The sequence below is a fragment of the Zootermopsis nevadensis genome, unplaced genomic scaffold, assembly GCF_977971745.1.
Source record: "Zootermopsis nevadensis isolate Lab colony 2312 unplaced genomic scaffold, Znev_1.0 Znev_ptg000010l, whole genome shotgun sequence".
In the NCBI taxonomy this organism is placed as follows: domain Eukaryota; kingdom Metazoa; phylum Arthropoda; class Insecta; order Blattodea; family Termopsidae; genus Zootermopsis; species Zootermopsis nevadensis.
Window position 1 is genome coordinate 9,645,582 of NW_028259142.1, and position 20,556 is coordinate 9,666,137.

General features: G+C 33.8%; 1 protein-coding gene across 23 annotated transcripts in view; it reads right to left on the reverse strand.

The window, feature by feature from the left end:
* Positions 1-20,556, reverse strand: part of Zmynd8 (Zinc finger MYND-type containing 8) — a 139,149-nt gene that overhangs the window by 114,227 nt on the left and 4,366 nt on the right. For 17 of the 23 annotated variants that reach the window (XR_015534385.1, XR_002544399.2, XR_015534384.1 and 14 more), the window contains 2 exons: positions 15,388-15,900; positions 11,819-12,362 (listed from right to left, as the gene is read on the reverse strand). Coding sequence is in view for 18 of the 23 variants with exons in the window: in XM_022072518.2 (XP_021928210.2) it covers positions 11,819-12,362; positions 15,388-15,773 (930 nt within the window). In the remaining 5 variants the exon portion in view is untranslated. Of the gene's footprint in view, positions 1-10,885; positions 10,931-11,818; positions 12,363-14,489; positions 15,901-16,284; positions 16,505-20,142; positions 20,271-20,396; positions 20,540-20,556 lie in introns of those variants that run through there. The other 6 variants (XM_087346011.1, XM_022072505.2, XM_022072506.2 and 3 more) reach the window with 6 other exon arrangements.

Consider the following 20,556-nt stretch of genomic DNA (forward strand, 5'->3'; position numbering starts at 1 on the left):
GAGTGATAACGACTGTAAAGTATGCAGACGACTTAGTAGTATTGGCGAAGGAAGAGGAGGAATTACAGAACATGATGGACAAGTTAGTGGAAACAGGTAGAGAGTATGGAATGGAAATCAACACTGAAAAATCAAAGGTAATGAGGATAGCACCAAGAGCAGAACCATTGAACGTTGTAGTTGGAAACCAACAGCTGGAGAATGTAGAGCACTTCAAGTACTTGGGAAGCATAATCACGACGGATGCCCTATGCACCAAGGAGGTAAAAGCAAGGATAGCCATGGCCAAGGCAGCTTTCGTCAAGAAGAGGATACTTCTCACTAGCAAGTTGGGCTTGGAGATGAAGAAGAAACTAGTGAAGTGTTATGTATGGAGTGTCGTGCTGTATGGAGCAGAGACTTGGACACTCAGGAAGAAGAAACAGAAATACCTGGAGAGTTTTGAAATGTGGTGTTGGAGAAGAATAGAGAAGATCAGGTGGACGGATCAAGTGACCAACGAAGAAGTATTGAGGAGAGTCAACGAGCAAAGAAGCATTCTGCAGGTGATTACACGAAGGAAAGCTAACTGGCTGGGACATATTATGAGAAGGAATGGATTACTGAGTGATATCATCGAAGGCCAGGTTGAAGGAAAGCGAGGACTGGGAAGAAGACTGATACAGCTAACCGACGATCTGAAACAAGGAAAGAAGATGAAGTTCCAGGAATTAAAACGAGCTGAGAATAGGGAAAATTGGAGAGCTCTTTTTGGGCAGAGCAATGGACCTGTCAGAAGACAGAACACTGAATAATAGTTATACTGAATTTATTCAAACCACAATTAAATTCACTGGACAACTTTCAATGTAGCCCCCCCCCCCCCCCAATATAAAAATTCATGAAAAAAGATTGTGTAGTTTTGGAGATAAGCTATACACACAAATGAAAAGGCATAACTATAATCATGCATCTACTCTGTGCAATTTGAACAAACAACACAAAACATGTAACAGTACCTACAGCCAATTTACAAAGGGAAGGGAAAACTAGGGAACCATGTCATTACAGAAAAATTTCACCATTTGCAGTTTTAGGTATGATATTTTCCATAATTCTGGCTGGCAGATTAAGAAACTGACTAATAAATAATAACATATTATCAATGTTTCAAGCTTAGTTTGTAAAAGATAATAAAGCACAATATTTCTGTAATTGTAAAAAAAAATATATTTAAAATGTCAAAACATGCTGTACATATCAGCGTCTTACAGATTTTTAAAAAGCTTTTGACATAACTGATAACGAGGGCTTATGGTTAAAATTCAGTAGCATATCAAGAAAATATACAATGGTACCAAATTCTGCATAAGTGTGGAGATAAAAAAAAGTGTGGAGATAATGAAATGTCAGATTTTGCTGCTTAAAAAAGGGGTGTGAGAGAGTTGAAATTTGACAAACAAAAATTAATATTAATAAAGTCTTCTCGGGCTATTAGCCGTGTTAGATGGTGAGACTTTATTAATGAAAGCTTCACATCAAAAATTAATATGCTTACATCTTCCAAGTGGTATCTTTCCTTCACGCTTTCTGGCCAAAACTCTATATGTATATCTCATCTCTCTGATGCAAGCTACATGCCCCACTGACCTCATCTTCCTTGATTTAACATACTAATAATATATGGTGAAGAGTACAAATTATGAAGCTCCACATGTTACTTACAAATATTTTCCTCTAAACCCTGCTCTCAAATCTTTGGGTTCCATAAAAGACAAGGAATATCTTGACTAGCTGAAGGTACTGTCAGCTTCACAAGAAGGATTCTGCTTCACAGAATTAGTATTCCAACACCCTCAATCTATGTTTTCCCTCACTGTGAGAGACCAATTTTCACGCCCATATAAATTACAGTTTTGCATATTTGAATCTTTACACTTCTACGCTGCAGACTGAAAGGCAAGGTTCCAAATAGAATGGTAGCAAGCACTCCTTAAATTTAATCTTCTCTTAACTTCTCAATAAATGGAATTTTAATGTCTACATTAAAAAAATATTCATTGTTACATGTGATATAATGTGTTTGAAAGTACAAACCACGAAGTTCTTTAATGCTGAAAATCTTGCCTGTTTTGGTCCAATGGTCAAGTCCTTGTAAGTCATAGACAATGGCTATGAAACACTATGTTAATTGGTCAGGCCCACTGCTCACCAACACAGATATCAATAATGATGTGAGGGAAATTATAGTACCACAAGAAAAATTTTATGCTGCAAGAAATAAACTGTTTGGCACAAATGTTTATGCAAGTTGGCCTAGCCTTGACCCACCCATCCATCCCTTCTGCACACAAGTACATTGTGCACTGTGGGCAAAGCAGTAATATCAAACTTCCCATGCACTATTTCACACTTGAAAATTATAACATACATAGAGTCTTACTGGAAACAAAAATAATCAGCAACATAACACAAAGGTATTATCTTGATCATTTGTAGTAAATTACATAACAGAATGTGTTGGTTTATGGAATATACTACGCCTAACAAAACATTCAGCCAGCCTCTACAACATTCCTAAGGATGTTTGTAGTTTTCCTCAGTCTCTGCAAATCTCTCTACTTCAAACTCAAAAATTTTATTAACTTAGTATAAATCATCTTACTAAGAAATATAATTCACTTGTGCTCCCCATTGCCATAACTGTTAGCCTTATTGAAAAGATGTATAATGTTAAATCCAAGTCACAGAAACTTTGCACAAACTGCCATGAGCCAGATGTAGATGAATCAGACAAGCCTGTTGCAGAATGTCATGACTCATAACAGATCATGTAAAGTCTGTCAGTGTACTTGATATTAACTGGCCCAGACACATTCTTTTCTTCCAGTGTATGAGACCTATTAGTTCCTCAAGATGATCCAAACACCAAAATGGGATATGATCTAGATTCTGAATCTATTTATACAACAAAAAAGATTATTAAAGATGTGTGACAATACATCACCTTATAAACATATTTAGTTCTAAAGACACATGTTTTTATAGTGATTTAACACTGGCCATTAAGAGTCAATATTATGTATTATTAAACAATAATGATGAGCAAAAGCATGAATAATTAATCAATGAAATGGAACATAATAGAACATGGCCGTTTTAAAGCATATTTCATTCTTTTCTACAAGAAGTTGGCAAAGAAAGTCCCAGGAATCAATCCAGAATTTTTCTGAATGTCAGCTTTACCGAGGAGGTAGTTCCTTCAAAAAATCTGGTGTTTGTACATGAGCAGAGAAACAGTGGAATGAAAGAAAAGGTAATAAAACCCCAAGAAATGTTACAGCATTTAAATGATGCAATGATTATTTAATTTAAATAGACTGTTAAAATCACGAATTATTTGGATCAGTCATTAGAAGTCAATACTAACTAAGACAAATCATGACACTTATTTTCCTTTATTCTGTTCACAATAATATAAATGCCACATAAAAGCTTGGATGGCAGACAGACTTCCTTGATTCTTTTGTATTTGCAAGAATAATAAGATAGGACACAATAAGTGAACATCTGGCGTGACTACAAGTATCATGCAATGAGTTAATTATGAACATGCTAAACACTCAGTCATTCTGGACAAGACACCAAGAACATTCTCTTCCTCACACTCACAACATACCAAATAATGCCAAGGGGTATTTCAGTCCAGCTTGAAGCAGAGCTCTCTATTGGGAGTTTTAAAGCTTTTTAAAGGATACCAAAAGTGACAATGAAAAAGTCTTGATTCATACCAACATACAAAGCATATGTCTAATGTGTGTCTGTCCATGTACACGAAATGAGAAAAACTGACCATATTATGTACACAAAATGAGAAAAGCTGACAATATTTCAACAAAACCTTGCATTGTTTAATTAGATGTGATCTAAAATATGGGCAAAAAATATTCTGCAAAATGTTCCTTAGTTTGAACCCAGTTATGAATGTTACATAGATAGGAAATTAGGCTAACTATTTTTCTACTTTTCTTTTAGATCTTCAATAGACTGGGATGAATTTGGACAGAAAAATCCAAAGAAATTAAAACTTTTTTACCTTATATACCAAAATTGTTACTTATCAAAATAATCCTTAGCAGAAAAAGATCAAATATATAACATTTTTGTCAGACAATATCACACAGAAAACATGATCAAAAGTAAATGCAAAACTGTGAATATGCAAATACACAGAGATTTATTCAGTGAAGTGACTAAGAACAAGCAAATCCACCAGTTCACAAATTCAAACAATACTACACTGAACCAACCTCAAGACATTTCAAGGACACATATCTAAAAATATATGAAACTGTTTGGTACACATAAAAATAAACACAAAGATCAAAGTAATACATATGTTTCTCCAAAATAAGTGAGAAATCTAGTTTATATTTTGTAAATAAATTCTGGATAATGCCATTAGACTGTTACTGCAGATGCCAGCTGTGCACATTAATAATAGATACTAGCTTACAAACAAAAAGAATTTGTGCAATATGAATTTCATTTTTTTATCTCCTTTATGAAGACATGCAAAAGGGTAAATAACCAGTCACTAGTTAGTTTCAGGTGTGGGAAAAGAACTACTTGAAAGTACAAAGAAAATCAGTTTATAATGAAAATCTACACGTTCATTCTGTCTTATAACTCATGTGTCCAATAAAGTTTCAAGATGATCAGTTGTCTTGGAATTTAATATGTTAGTGTATTAACATTTAACATTGTGTATGGTGACATTAAAATTCATTTTATTATCATAAACAACTCAATCAACATTAACAACAAAGAATAGTTATGAGAGTTTATTAAGTCTCTGAAAAAGAAAATTAAGTTATCCCTGATGCCTAAGCATGTGCCATAAAGGTGAAGGCTATAGGGGACCTGCAGGTAAAACTCCACACATTCTTAACTTAAGCAACAAACAGGCCTAAGAGATAAACTTCAGGCTCCACTCACCCAAATCACAGATTCTGAGTTAGTGAAAAGGGCCTAATGCAATGCTTTCATTTTCTAACCACTTCCATTCAATATCACTCATGAAAGTACAGTAAATTAGACTGTCATACATAACTAAATTTTTGAATATATGTTCAGTACATGTCTAATCTGGCAACTACATTTTATTCAATAAAATGTATGTGGCATTAAATGTCAAATCTGTTATTTATAGTCAGATCAAGAGATAAAACACAGGAACAACTAAAGAATGTTGGTACAACATACATAAAGATGTGCTAATGTCATGCATTTCTAAGCTCCTTTCAGCAACAGGCACAAGGAAAGTCTTGCATATTAAACACCACCAGTATTTCAAGGCTGCACTTACCTACTAAAAACCTAATAATCATTATGGCTGAAAGCTAAACAAGTAAACCCAAACAGAAACATGGAACATAAAGCCTATAATTTAAAAAAAGTTTTAAGAAGAGAAGTTTACAGAAATGATTACTTAATAAAATCAAATCATACAACTCAGTTATCTCTGTGTATAATTTCCTACCACATATTTCCATCAACTCAAAGTTGTTGAACATAAATTCAGAAACCTGTGACCTCACCATATTTGTAGGTATAAATGCACAAAACATAGAACAGGTTTGTTGGTACCAAACCTCACATCCCTAGCTAAATTGTTCCAACAGTTGTCACTACTGAAAAAGTAAACAGAAACTTTGTAATTTCACATTCTACAAAACATGACTTTCATGGATTTATATTTCTCAAATGTGGAGAAGCCAGGTAATGTTTATATAAAGGTTTGTAAAAATTGTTCAGTTATCATAAAATAGTGTGGACACACACACAAACACACACACACACACGTACAGAAACAGACAAGATTACACCACAAGACTAAATTTTATCCATGTGTGCTTTTAAAAAAGAAAGAAAGAAAGAAAAAATGGGGACATGTTCAAGAAAAATAGATAAGATCAAATCAAGAATTTGAGCATGTAAAAACAAGAAAATTTAAATGATACAACATAAAAAATTTAAGTGTGAAGGAATCATGGCATTCAATGTACTTCACTTACAAATTATGACAGTCACCTGTAAGATATTAGATTTCATTTTTCTACATGGAACTAATCAACGTACATCATTTGCCATAGCTGGTATTTTTGCATTTCCTTTGTTACAGTACTTATTTCAATGGCTGCCTCCCGTTAAGACCCTATTCACAACCATTTCATAAACAACAGGTGTGCACCTACAACTGTCTTAGAGCTAGAGAAGTACCTGTTACATTATGGCAAAGGACATTTTTTAGGTTTTAACTCTGATAAGGCTCCATGTTTGAATCCAGTCTCATGGAGGAACACACTTCCTCATTAGCTTATTTAATGACAATGTTTCAACTGTAGACATTACACAGCCCTAAATGAGATGGCAAGATTATCAAGGATAGGAGTGGTTTAGAAATTAATGAGGTAGTAACAACCTATTTAAAGTTACTATACATATGTCTGCCTGGAGAGAGTAAGGAGAAACACAAATGGCTGAAAGAAGATTTAAAGTAATCAAGCTCAGATTTGAAATTCGAGGTACAATATCTGAGACTTAGTAATAAGTATAAATTCAAAGCAAACAAAACCAGCATTTTCAATTTAAAAAATTAATGTATTACATACATATCAACCTCACTTTATATATAGGTAAATGCTGGGATAGTCACTTGAAATAGGCCACAGTAATTTCTGTACCATCCTTCCCAAATCTACTTACTGGAGTCATTATTTAACCCATGAATAATGTAATTTAATAAGCTTGTCAGATATAATTTAAATATCTAACTCCTTGTAGTATGAAACACACTTTCTTAATATATTTCCTTTATGAGTGGGCCACATATCAATTGATTAAAATTTCAATGCTCATGCTGCACAATATATGAAATGTAAGTAGTCACTTTCATAAAAACATACTGGACAGTGGGGATAAATGACATGCCAGAGAAAGCTATGTTCTGCCAAGTTGTGGCAACCTTGCTTGTTATTGTTTGTTATGTTCCCATACCACATCTTTCATTGAGCATGATTCCCCTAGCATGCAAAGCCAAACCTCATACTAATCCACAATAGCTACAGTGGACACCAACATTCACTGACAGCACATATAAAAAGTTTAGAGCCCATATATTGTGCCCTAAAGATATTATAATAAAATGTACATTGGCAAAACACATCCTTTGAAAATTCCAATTTTAAAAATGAAAGTCATGGCTTTAAAAGTTTCTAGCTGAAACTAAAATATCTATTGATAGTATACATTATAGCAGGTATCTCATATCAATTATCTAGAAGTGAGATAACATACGCTAGACTAGGACTCAAGTAATAAAAAGTATGATAAAATATGTGGTAGCTTAAGGACCTTACAGACTAAACACAACTAAAATTTTATAAACTATTAACTTTGTTATATGAAAGTGAATCTTGAGAAATTAAAGCAGAAGACAAAATTCAGAAAGATTGGAAAAGTGTAACCCATATTAGAAGACAACAGTTTCCACATACAATCTCTGCACCTTGGATTCTGAATGCTCCTACCTTCAACAGAAGTTTACCATAAGTAATGTCCATGCAAACACAGCAACAGATCACAATGTAGTAATGTAAAGACATAAGCATACAGTCTGAATTTAAGAGAAGGCAATCATAAAATCACAGATTAGCGCAGTGGTCAGAAACCTGAAACAAGTTTTAATTCATTTGGGGTATTTAAATGAATTGATTACTACCTATAATTAAATGGTTACTGTAAAACTGAGGAAAGTTACAGATGAAGGTCAAATATTTAAACAACAGTGAACATACAGCAACTTTTCCACATATTTCAATAGTAAGCCAATATGTCTTATTTTCAAAGAAAGCTTTTCAGTTCTCAAGGTGCAAAATTTTAAATGTAAATATGAAACAAAACACAAAGGTCAGTACAACTGTTTTATTGGCAAACCAAGAAGTTGTAAAATCAACTCACTGAAATATTTTTTGTCAGCAAAAAAAGTATTTCAGACACTGCAATTAAAATATACCTGGGGTTTGTGCCAGTTAGAAAGTGGTCAAACACTTTGTTAAGGGAAAAAACCTTACACGGTTGGTGATTTTTTCAAATCATACATCACAGAAGCTGCTGAGGAAGATTAAGCTATTTCTAGACACCAGTCCTTCAGCGCATGCAGTAATGCAACAAATAGAAGATTTAGAGACCAATTCACATAAACATTTTAAAGAAAAAGCAAGTCATCTCTTTACTATTAGCTAACTTTGGACGAAAGGAATTATGTCTCAGATGCTGCTTGCCTCTTGTTATACATCCAAGACACAGACAATAAATTTTCTCTTTGTGAAGAAATTGCATCCAATTCAAGTCAGAACACTATCACAACTGAAGAAGCTTAGTTCATGAAAGTGAAAGAAACAATAGATTTATGAGGATTAAAATTGAGAACCTTATAAAGTACAATAACAGGTCATAAAGCTGGTGTTGGTCACATTATCAGCAAAGTGATGCAAGAAAATTTGGTACCTCTAATAATGTTTCATTGTATCACTCATCTGCAGATCCTCTGACATCCTAAGGTAGAGTGCATACAGGAGTTCAAAAATTCTACAATCAACTTCACACAAAAACATGGTTTGAATTGTCAATTCAAACACTTTTTATAAGAAATAAGGGCAGAATTTAGTGACATACTCTATTACATTGGAGTAAGGTGTCTTAGCAGAACCAATGTGTTAAGAAGATTCTTTAATTCAAGAGCAAAAAACCAAGACATTCATAAATAAAAAGAGCAAATCAGTACCAAAACTAACAGAAGCAAAATTAATTCTTTATCTGGCACTTCTGGTAATAGCAAAATCCCTCCTGAAGAGGCTTAATATGAAACTTCAGGGGAAGGGAAAACTTATCCCTAATGTATTTTCAGATACAGAAAATTTTCAATGAAAATTAATTAACAAGCATGTTGAAGAGCAAAACTTGGCCCATTTCTCTTCCTGTAAAAGATTTTCTGAAACATATGGAGAAAAAATGCTTCCATGGCCAAAGAAAAAATATTCAGAAACAATTCAAATGCTTCAAAATGAATTCTCATCAAAATTCAATCGTTTTCACTCTCATTCCAGAAAAATTATTCCCTTTCAAACCCCTTTCAGAGAAAACATTGATGTCAAACTTCAGATAGACGTAACTAAATTATAGACATGGTTCTTTGAAAAATTTTCTGAACCATCAAATCTATGTATATTTTACTCCCTTTTCCCCCTCCTTTCCAAAATCAGAAAATTCACAGTTGGTATGACAGCATCTGCAAGCACTTATATTTGAAATAATAATATTAATAATGTGATTTAATGTTCAAATAATAACAAAAACAAGCATTTATAAGCATAAAATGTTTCTTTAACAAATGCATTTTACACACTATTCTGAACTTTACTTCATGAAGTCAAGTATGTTTTCTTTCCTAAAAATTATTAACTCAGTCATGCGGAAAAATACAGCTATTATCTATTTCAAGTGAATACCAGTTATTTTACTCTTTGAATTAAAGAAATACAGTGTCTCTTACTATCCATGTCATTTCTATTTCTTTCTGTGTGCCTCAACAAAGATATGAATAGCCAATATGGCAAGCAGTAATAAAATAGTTACCAACCTCTGTACTAAAGCATACAGAAAACCCAATAAAGTAAAAAGTAAAATATGTGGGAACTTCAATAACAAAACGAAATACCTGAAAGACACAATGAACTTCACAGACCTAGAGAGAGGAAGAAATAAGTTAAAGGATTACTACCCTACAAGCAACAATATAATAAATAATAAGAACGATAATCTGACTGCAGATACCCACACTACTTTGAACAGGTAGAAGAATTACCTGTGTCAGCTACTAAATGTCAATGAAATAAACACAGTCAAACCATTAGTAACTAATTGTGGCAGACATTCCTTGTTACATCAATGAATTTAAGAACTGCATCAAAGTAAAAGGACAGGCAATTCACAAATAAACATAAAAAGATAATCACCTTAAGTTTTATGTACGAATATATTACTAGTATCTTCATTTACATTTAAAAGATTTATAGACAGACACCCATTCAGTTTTCACAAGTCATGCAAGCCAAGATTTCAAGGCCATTTACTGACATACTAGCCAGTAGCCTGTATCACTTATAATAACATACACATACTAAGTCCTCTTTACTTGTATACCAATTAGTCAAGTCACATGTTGCTCTGTGGTACATAAGATAACAGACCCCCAAGTGCAGTGCAATACAAGTTCTCACAGCTCCCCCACTGTAAATGCCTTGCAATAATGATAAACAACCCAACATTGCAGCATATCTCAGCTGGCTTGTTTGATTTGTCAGTTATTTAATGACGCTGTATGCACGACTAGTGGAGTTTGTACAGGTAACATTCTTCTGTTGCCTTTAAAAATTAACAATGGGTTAAACAAGGGGGTGTTCTGTTTACAAAACTTAAAGTATATAATAATGGGAATCAAGGTTTTTCTTTAAATTGCAGCCCATTAAACTTTCAGCAATGATTATTAGTTCCAGAGATGATGGCTCAGAATCTTCCTTGCATGGTTATAACTTTGGAAACCCTTTGAAACTTCTTTTAGCTGACTTAACTAATTTGCTTTGTCAACATAGTTGATAGGTCAATTAGTGAAACAAGCTCAGTAAATTACCAGACTCTCTTCACAGCAATGTCTGACCTTTCATCCAACTGTTCATGAAACACATCAATTTTGAAACTATGCGAGAATATCAAACCTTAAACACCTGGTCTAATTATACCAATCCACTAATCTGAAAATATTACAAAGAAACTAGTCACTTACTTTAAAGCCAAAATTAATGTCTGGATACATGATATGGAATATCACATACTTTGGTATTTTAATATTTTGTATTTGGTTAAAAACAAACACAACAAGAAGAAGATTGGAAAGGAAAACTCTCTGAAGCACCCTGACATTCTAAAGGCATTCTTCATGCTGCACCATGTAGACTGTTGTTATACTATGCCACTGCTGAGCATTAGGTAATTCTTGGGATTAGGTAATCCAAGGCCATTGTGCAACAATTTCTTCTGATGATAATCTGTTCCCATTATTGCACAATGTGTTCCAACAATGGGGCCTGCAATCCCATTATTGCACAATAATCCCTGGTCATGTTGCCCCATAGGAAAAACACAACTGACAGACAGACATAAATGGGCTTGGAGAGTTCTTCACTTATGATAGAATGTGAAGAACACCTTAATAATTCAACATACCAACCCTCAATCACACTGACTGCCTGGGCACCCACTAAATCTCACATCTTTACCATCTTAGGCCTTAACAAATGTAAGAGGTGAGACTAACCTTTAAATTGCATGCAACAAGATAGATGACAATATTCAAACAAAATCCATTTAAACTAGAGTAGTAAAGGACGTAATACAAACTGAATGACTAGTCTCCTACTCACCAGTTTTCATGCACTATTCCCTATGGACAAAGGCATGTGAAGTGCAAAATTGACCACTGAACTGAACCTATTGCCAAGGTTAAAAATATAAAATGTTCTATGTCATGATACTCAGACTTGGGAACACTTATTTTATGGGACCAATAAACTCAAAAACAGGAACTCTAGAAACTATGTTAAATGTCAGGATAAGCACCAACAAAATTGCATTTAAAAGATTACAGACACTTCCAATCTTAAATTCAAAAAATTCTCTTGAAATAAAAAAATATGAAAGAACACAAAACTGGACTTACCTGAGTTCCAGTAGAATCTGTTCTCACACTCCTCCTCCTCTTTGCCACAGACTGCATCTGACTTCCAGCTGGTGAACTGCTGCCACTATTGTTACCACTAACACTTCCACCAATCATAACAGTAACACTGGGAGATGGAATCCTAGGTGACAATGTCCCATTGCTTGCACTACGCTCACGTTTCCTCCTCACAGCCACACTGTCCACAACTACACTAGAATTATCCTCTGTCTGAACACTGTCACTAGATTTGGAAGTTGTTTTGGATGTCGTACTTTCATCATCTGTGAGCAACTCCTCATCCATTACATTATTTGAAGCAAGGTGAACTTTGTGCAAGAAATGTCGATGTCGAGCTACAAACTCTGGATTTTGTGAACGAGTTGATCGCGTATTGAAAACAGTTGATAGTGTATTGGTATTGCTGTTATAACTTCCAGTGACTGAATTCACAGCTTGAGAATGTTGTGAGCTTTGGCCCACAGGAACTTTATCCTCTACGGGCAGTTCCTTATCCTTTTTATTATTAACCTCAGAAGTGTCTCTGAAATAATGTAAACCCACTGTCAGACAAAATTAAAGGTACAATTATTATTAACATGACAAGAATTTTACCAGCAATTCATATTAATATGCAACAGTTCAACAAAATGAATTAGACACAGATATTATGGTTATGGTCATACAGTCAAAGAAATCCCAAATTTGATCTAGACATGGCCACTATCAAAGCACCCTCCTTGGCCCTAAGCATTCAGAATGGTGGGCAGCAAACAAGTAGCTGTGTCTAAACCAGGTCCGGGAATATCTTTACCGCACTATATAAAATCTTCTCATCAAATATAAATTTCATACTTCCCATAAGGCTTCCTCCTGACCTTTACAAATTTGATATTTACAAATCATAGATTATTATCAATATACTAAATAATTAACTAAATATGCAAACATTTTGCATAACATTTTCTAAAATGCACTTATAGAATAAACACATCTGTAACATTCTATATAATTAACAAATAAAAAAATAATTTTACATTATTTGTTGGCAACAATGAACAAGTTATATGTTTCAATAAATTTTGGTTTCTTCAGACTTCCTTTATACACTATTCAAAACATACAGCTGATTATAATATTTATCAACTTACACATTATGAATAATAATTTATACCCCAATTATTTGTCGCAACTCACTGAATTGAACTGTCATAAAATCTATATTTAATGATGTTAAATGTTCCATGGAATGTTGATAAATAATATTATTTACAAAATCTACAATGATGTGAAAACACTAGATCATAGGTAGAAATCTCTGTATTATGGATGTTTCGGCTGCAAAAGGTGCTCAGTGAGTTGAATCAGCAGGAATATGAGTGCTTTGATTTGTTAATAATCATATAGTTGTGCATTCCATGTGTATGCTGTAAATGTAAAAGTACTACAACAGAATGCACAAACATATATTTCCTCAGATTTTCTACCACTCCCTCCTAGCTGTTAACTGGTCTCACAAACGCATTTTATAAATAATGTGGACACAATTTCATTAGCAATAGAATTCTTCTTTTTATTGACTTGCTTGCCACAACTGTCTTTTGTGATAAGGAAACAAGAAAACAAGGATCGCAGCAGGGTTGCAGCATCATGTAGTATGGTACACGTTTACTGACATGACTAATTGCCCTGATGAGAAGGAGGCAAAAACCTCTGAAATGTCAGTAAACTTCGATCAGATTACATGGCACTACAAGCCTGAAGACAGCCATCTTGAAGGAAACAGGTGGTGGGAGAAAAGACACAAAAAATTATTTACAACTAAAGTTATGTGAATGCTGCAGTTACTCATTACTCTTTATTATGTTATGTTACCATGTTGTTTACCACGAATACAATCATAGAATAAACACTGCTGTATTGGTAATAATCAATAACATCATTAACATATGACATGATTAAGATTTGTCTGTCCCAGGTTCTGAAAGGGACAAAATACCAAGGACAGTTTATTACAATTATTGAAACATTATTATCATTGTATTGTTGCTGTTGTTTTTAATATTAGCAAAAATACACACTGATTATGTAATTCAAATCTACCAAACTGCAGGATAACATGACCATCCAACCTGGACACATACACAAAACAAGGCACAAAAGAAAATTTCCATGCCATATGAACTTCATTATTTGTGCAGTTATAAAGAGTAACGAATATCTGTAATGGCATATTTATAATTCATCTTTTTAGAAGACTATGCTCACAAAATACTGTACAATAGCATCCCGCCCTAAAACAGTTCAATACAATAGATATAACTTTGTTTCCAAATGGTGAAACAATTATGAACAAGCTTTTTATTAAAGGCACTATATAAAATCATCCCAATAATTCACATGTTCCTTGTTGGTGAACTGTGCTGAAAACCACTTACGAAACAACATTACATTCATTATTACTGGTGATCTGAAGAAGGTACGGTATGATATATGAAAGATTACATTCTTATAAAAGATCAGGATAACTGAAAATCAGTGAGTTATCAATTCTGAATATATATACAAATACTTCAGTACTAACAAATTGCAGACTTAAGGCCGGAAATATAATAGATTTACTGAAGTTTTGTCACCCTCTAATATATGCAACAAGACAAGCAACATTAACCTTCTCCTCCCTAGGCAATTGGGTCCTTAAACAGTCCACACTAACTGTAACTTTCTGCAGCCCCTTCATCAGTACTGACTGAGTCCACCACTATTAATGCAAGTACTTTCCATCAAAACATATTTACAGTACAAGAGGTTTGGAAACTGATGTGGCACAAGTCATATACATGCAGCTGGTTTTACAATGTTGCCAGATGCCTGCTGGGGATTGCTTGACCTTGAATTATAAACTTGTCCTATTTGCCTCTGTGTGTGTGTGTGTGTGTGTGTGGGGAGCTTGGCCTGCTGCTAAAATGAACTCATACAAGTAGGTCTGACTTCCTTTGTTACAAAAAGGCAATGGCCACAATCTGTTGCCAACTACAATAATCATGTTATGCACCATTAACTATACAGAACAGTTTAGTGCCATTAGTGCACCACTAATTTGAAAACAACTCGTAATATTACAAACTGTAAGCAGAGGATATACAGAACGAACCAATACAAAAAACTGAACTAATCAATATGTATGTGTGTGTGTGTGTGTGTGTGTGTGTGTGTATATATATATATATATATATATATATATATATATATATATATAAAATTACATTGCATGCATAAAATATTGTTTTTAAAATAACATCACAAACTGGATATACAATAAATAACCATAACCAGTTAACCACATATCAAACTAACCAAGATTTATATATAAATATATTACACATGAAATAATGTTCATGAACAACTGTTCTGGATGGTATTAATTTTTGTCCAAAAGATGTAAATAAAGCATAAATCAGAGTCCACCAATCTACATACCTCAAAACCTTGAACAGCTAAATGGTTATATCCCATCACATGTGTGAGCATGCAAATATGAAAAGATAGCATTGTGCTATTGGTCTTACCCATTTTTAACTTCCCCACTGTCTGGTCTTGATTTACAGGAATCCACTGACATTTTCTTTGTGGACTGAACTTCTGAATCTTTTTTTTCTTCTTGAACATCCACATCAGAGTCAACTTCATGAAATTCAACAGTTGGATCCTCCTTAACCTCATCTGTGCTATTAACACTCTCATCCATAACCTCTTCCTCTGAAGCTGCTGGCAACAGCTTCTCAGCATTATTCACTTCCTTTATCTCCTCACTTTTGTCCATTACATCTTCTACAGTTGCATCTAATTTGAAAGACTCAAGATTAGCGTTATCAACATCACCTTCTTTCATTCCAGGTCCAATGTCAACTGTTTCATCTATTTCTGGTTCAGTTTCATTCTTCTCTTTTTCCATGGCGGTATTTTAAATAGTATGTGAGAAATCCTATTGAAGCCAATAACTTGACTTTAAAAAATATAGTTTTTGTAACTCGCATGAGGTACTTTAACAATATGCAGATTTCTGTTGCCGGTGTTATGACCTAAAACAAAGAAACAAAATGAGTCAGTAATTAATCAAAAAAGAAAACAGCAAGAACTTGCAAAATAGTATACGCCTAATATTCAGTACAGCAAAACAGAAAATGTTTAACCATACAGCACATAAAACAAGTAATCAAACTGTGAGTCAGATCTCTCTGTTCATCATGTTGCAATGTTAACAAGGTTTCACAACTGCATGTCCACAGGCCCTTATTCTGAAGTGCTCAAACTTTTCCTGTTTCCTTCACTTTACATCACATAAGAATACATGAAATGTTAAAAGAGGTGGCAGCATAAGCATGGAGTACTGAGTTCTAAATTTTGACGCTATTATGTTAAAAATATGTTTTTAAAATTAGTCGAGGTTAAATCATCAGACACACCTTGCGAGGGTTCTCTGAATTGAATTCATCCAAGTCATCACTTTTGATGGATTTTTCAACTCGAGTTTAAAAACGCTTGAACTTTCCTTTCACTGTCATGGTCACAGTCACAACACATATCCCTGCATTACACTTCATCAACAAAGTATGTCATTTTTCCATAAAACACTATTATGTACAAGAATAATTGTTGCATTTTACATTTAGTTAACTTTATTATATAATATGTTGTAGCAGACAACAAAATATTAACTTACATTACACCAATATACCATTAGTTGAAATGCCATGTTCAGTGTACAACCTAAACAACTTTTTTTAATACTCAGTTAAAACTCAATAAGGGAGAATAGGCTATTTAGTGACAGACTCTCAAAACATGTGGAATTTATTAATTACATACTTCAACAAATATTAGTTGCAGGGTACAAAATAATTTTGCCAACATCCAATAATTTCCTACCTCCATCGAAACACAAATAAAGAAAACTGTAATAATCCTTCCATTAAAGGACTCATACCATACACTAGGAGAAATTAGTTTTGTTAATGGGTGAATACAATGTTTGTTATTTTCCACATGCTAAACTTGGTGCAACTACTTTACAGTTTATGTAGTTCCAACAAATGAAATAAATAAATGATGAAACTATAGATACAAACCACATGGCCTACACATATTATGCAATACACTACATTACATAATCATTCTCATTAACAGTATTTGCTTATGTGAACAAGTTTCCTCCTTATGCCACTCTATTTCCAACTACATCCTTCAATCATCAGTTTCAAACAATAACAGAAGAACGCAATTCAATAGTTTCTGAAGCAAAGTCATTGAGGTTTTCCTTCTTTGCAACCTATTTTTTTACAACCCTGTCTTGTTATTCAGAGAAAGGGAAGCATCTGGCAAGTGAAATGCTATGTTTGGTAGAACCATTTACTACAGCAAAAGTCAGTGCAGTGTATACTTTATCCATTAGGGAACCTATTACCATTTTCTCAAAAAAGAAATTCACAGTGTTCAAGAAATATTCAGTATTCTTCTGTTAGTACCCCTCCTCTCCTGTTTAAATTTGTCACAGAATCCTGTAACTGAATATGAATGATGAATTGTAAGTGAAAGGAAGCATCTACATTATAAGTTACAATATACCCACTTGCAAAACACACTGTAAATTGCATCCCAAGTCACAAATGAATAATATGAAATTTCCAGTTTCCCTGACACATAATTGGGGCAACCAAATCTTTAGCTACTAGATATGATAAAAAATGCCACAATAAAATTATACAATTTTAGCATTAGATATGTCTTATTTTAAAACAAAATATTTGACACAAAAATAAACCAGATATAAGCTGTAAGAAAATAATCAGTTCAAAATTCATTATTTATGAACAAATGTTAAGTAAAAGTAAAGCAGGTACTTGAGGGGGGGGGGGGGGTTATAGCTCTACTTTTAACCTTGGCCCTAGAAAGGGGTGAGTGGTCAGCATTACACCCCAGCTACACTTTACACTTAGAAAAGGATCCTGGTACCCATTGGATAGAAGGCTGGGTTGGCCCCAGAGCCGGTCTGGACACAGAGACTAGACAAAAAATCTTCAGCCCATCAGGGAATGAACCCCAATCATCCAGTCCATAGTCACTCACTGTAATGACTGAGCTAACCCAAAGCTTCATGAACAAAAGAGACCATTCAATGCAACAAACATATGACAGAGTAATAACTCCATATTAAATTTCATTAGCCATGATCACTTCTATACGTTTACTTATCCATCTCAGCCGTATCAGTATGACACATGGCAATAAATTTACTTACATTAAAATTTGCAAAACAAGTCATCTTTTCATAGAAACATCATATTCTATCAATTAATAACACATATATTCATCTAAGTAACTAGATGGCTTACCGAACCCAAAGGTTCATCACCAAATTAACCAAAGCCCTCCACCGGACCCTGTCCTGGGCCAACAAAATTCAGTCTCCTTCAACTCCTATCTCCAATAGATCCCGCCTGACATTATCCTCCCATCTACATCTAGGTCTCCCCAGCAGTCTCTTCCCCTCAGGCTTCCCAACCAATACCCGGTGCACACCTCTTGCCCCATCCATGTGTGCTACATTCCCCGCCCATCTCTTATTTATCTACAGAACAGAATGTATGTTGCAACAGAAGATCACAGCTCCATCTTAAACATTTTTTTTCCGATTTCAGATCATTCAGCAACTACAGAATAACTGATTTCTTGTGTTCACTACCCATTTCTTAAAACACTGGTTGTGTAAAACTGAACATGGAGATCAACCTTTGGTGTGTGTCGTAGTTATGACTTTCTGTGTCATATTCCAACTTCTCTATATTTATTTTCACTTATATACATATAAACCACTGGAAGCATATTTAAATCCTCAAAGAGTTGCCTACATGCAGGAAAAACACTGCCATTTAATATTACACATTCTTTTTTATTCGCCCTACTCAATCAGAAACAGAAAAACCAGTGTTGTAAAACTGAATCAACAAACCACTTCCAACACACGTTTAATTTTAGACAAAACCTTATCATTTATGATCATATATCAATTACAATACGAACCTTGCTCACCATGGTTACTCTTCCTTTACTGAAGATTATTTACAAGTGTGGGAAGAGAATTATTTTGAATTGAAATACAATGGAGAGATAAAATAATGGTTAAAACACAAAATAAAATTGAAGAGAGGGAACTCTGAAGAGAAACAATAATCAGCAGAACCAAAATATTTTGAGGCAATGTAAAGAAAACAGACCATATAAACAATATCAAACACCACAAAGGAGATCAAACATGTACTAGATTCCCATTTGCTACAACAGAATGTATCACTCTGATGTCAGAACACAGCAAATTCTGTAGAATACTACACTGTTAAGTTCATAATGAGGTTATTCCCAAACAAAAACATCTGCACAGTCTGCACCAGTCACTGCTTCCCAATCATAAGAGGCCACAGGATATATACATTTAAAAAATGTTGAATAAAGTCTCTCTGATAATGTAAACTGTAAAAAATAGTTATTAAATTACAGGATGAAGTCTGATAACTTAAATACTATAAGTGACTAATGGGAAAAGATCATCAGGTCTTAAAAATGTATAAGGCACAGACAAAATTCTTTCCAACATACAAAGAACACCTTAAATATTTAGAAGTTACTCAAATATTCAAACCTTTTCCTATCTTATCTGTAAATGTAAGTCTCCCATGCTATTAAAAAATAATGACCACATGGATTACAGAAGTGATGACCCTCAGAGAAATACTTATATAATTGGGGTCAGAAAGAGTCAACAAGTGGTGATGGCGAAATTAAAATCACTAAACTTTTCATCCACTGACATATAAAAGTAGCAGCATATGAAAATACACAAACTATGACCACAAACTCATATATCATAAACGAATAACAACATTACTTCACTTTCTTTGTGATTACTAGTTTCAAATTTGGAGAAGTCTGGTGTGCCTTTTTCCCTTCCTTTTTGTACAGAACATTTCTCAGGTAACTGGCCCATATATTAATTTTCCCCTGCCAATTTTCACTCTTTTAAAGCTCCACATAATCATGTTATAAGAAAATGTTTCAGTAATTAAACATTTGTTCACCTTACGTTATTTGTAAATGAAGTTGAAAAATAATATGTCCCTTATGACCCCATCAAAGCAACAACCCACCACCAGTATAAACTATTTTAAAATACAAATAATAATTAATGATAATCTTATGACATTAATTCATCCTCTCTGTGGATCCATATTCTAATAATTATTCGTCACTTCCTCATTAACATAATTTACTTGCATCAGTTTTGGTCATCAGAGTTCTTAAGCCATGTAGGTGGTCACCAAGATTTCAGAGGAACAAGTTGCCTCCATCTTCAACCTTGAACACGTGGAGAACATTCCTCTAAAATGTTCATAACCACCTAGAAGACCACAATCAGCATCTTCAGCTAACATGCAAACCTCAAATTTAATATAATTTTCTGATATTATAATATCAACATTTCATTTATAATCATAAAATAAAACGTTTCTATTCCATATCTTACCAACATTTTCCTTTTAAGAAGCTCAGCTTTTGTGGAAAGTAGGAATGGAAAAAAACTCATATGAATACATGCAGCACTGTGCTAATGTGAAAAAAAGTTGACTGTGGAACCACGGTTCCGGAGAATCTGACGTAAATACATCTCTGTAATGTAATGAAAT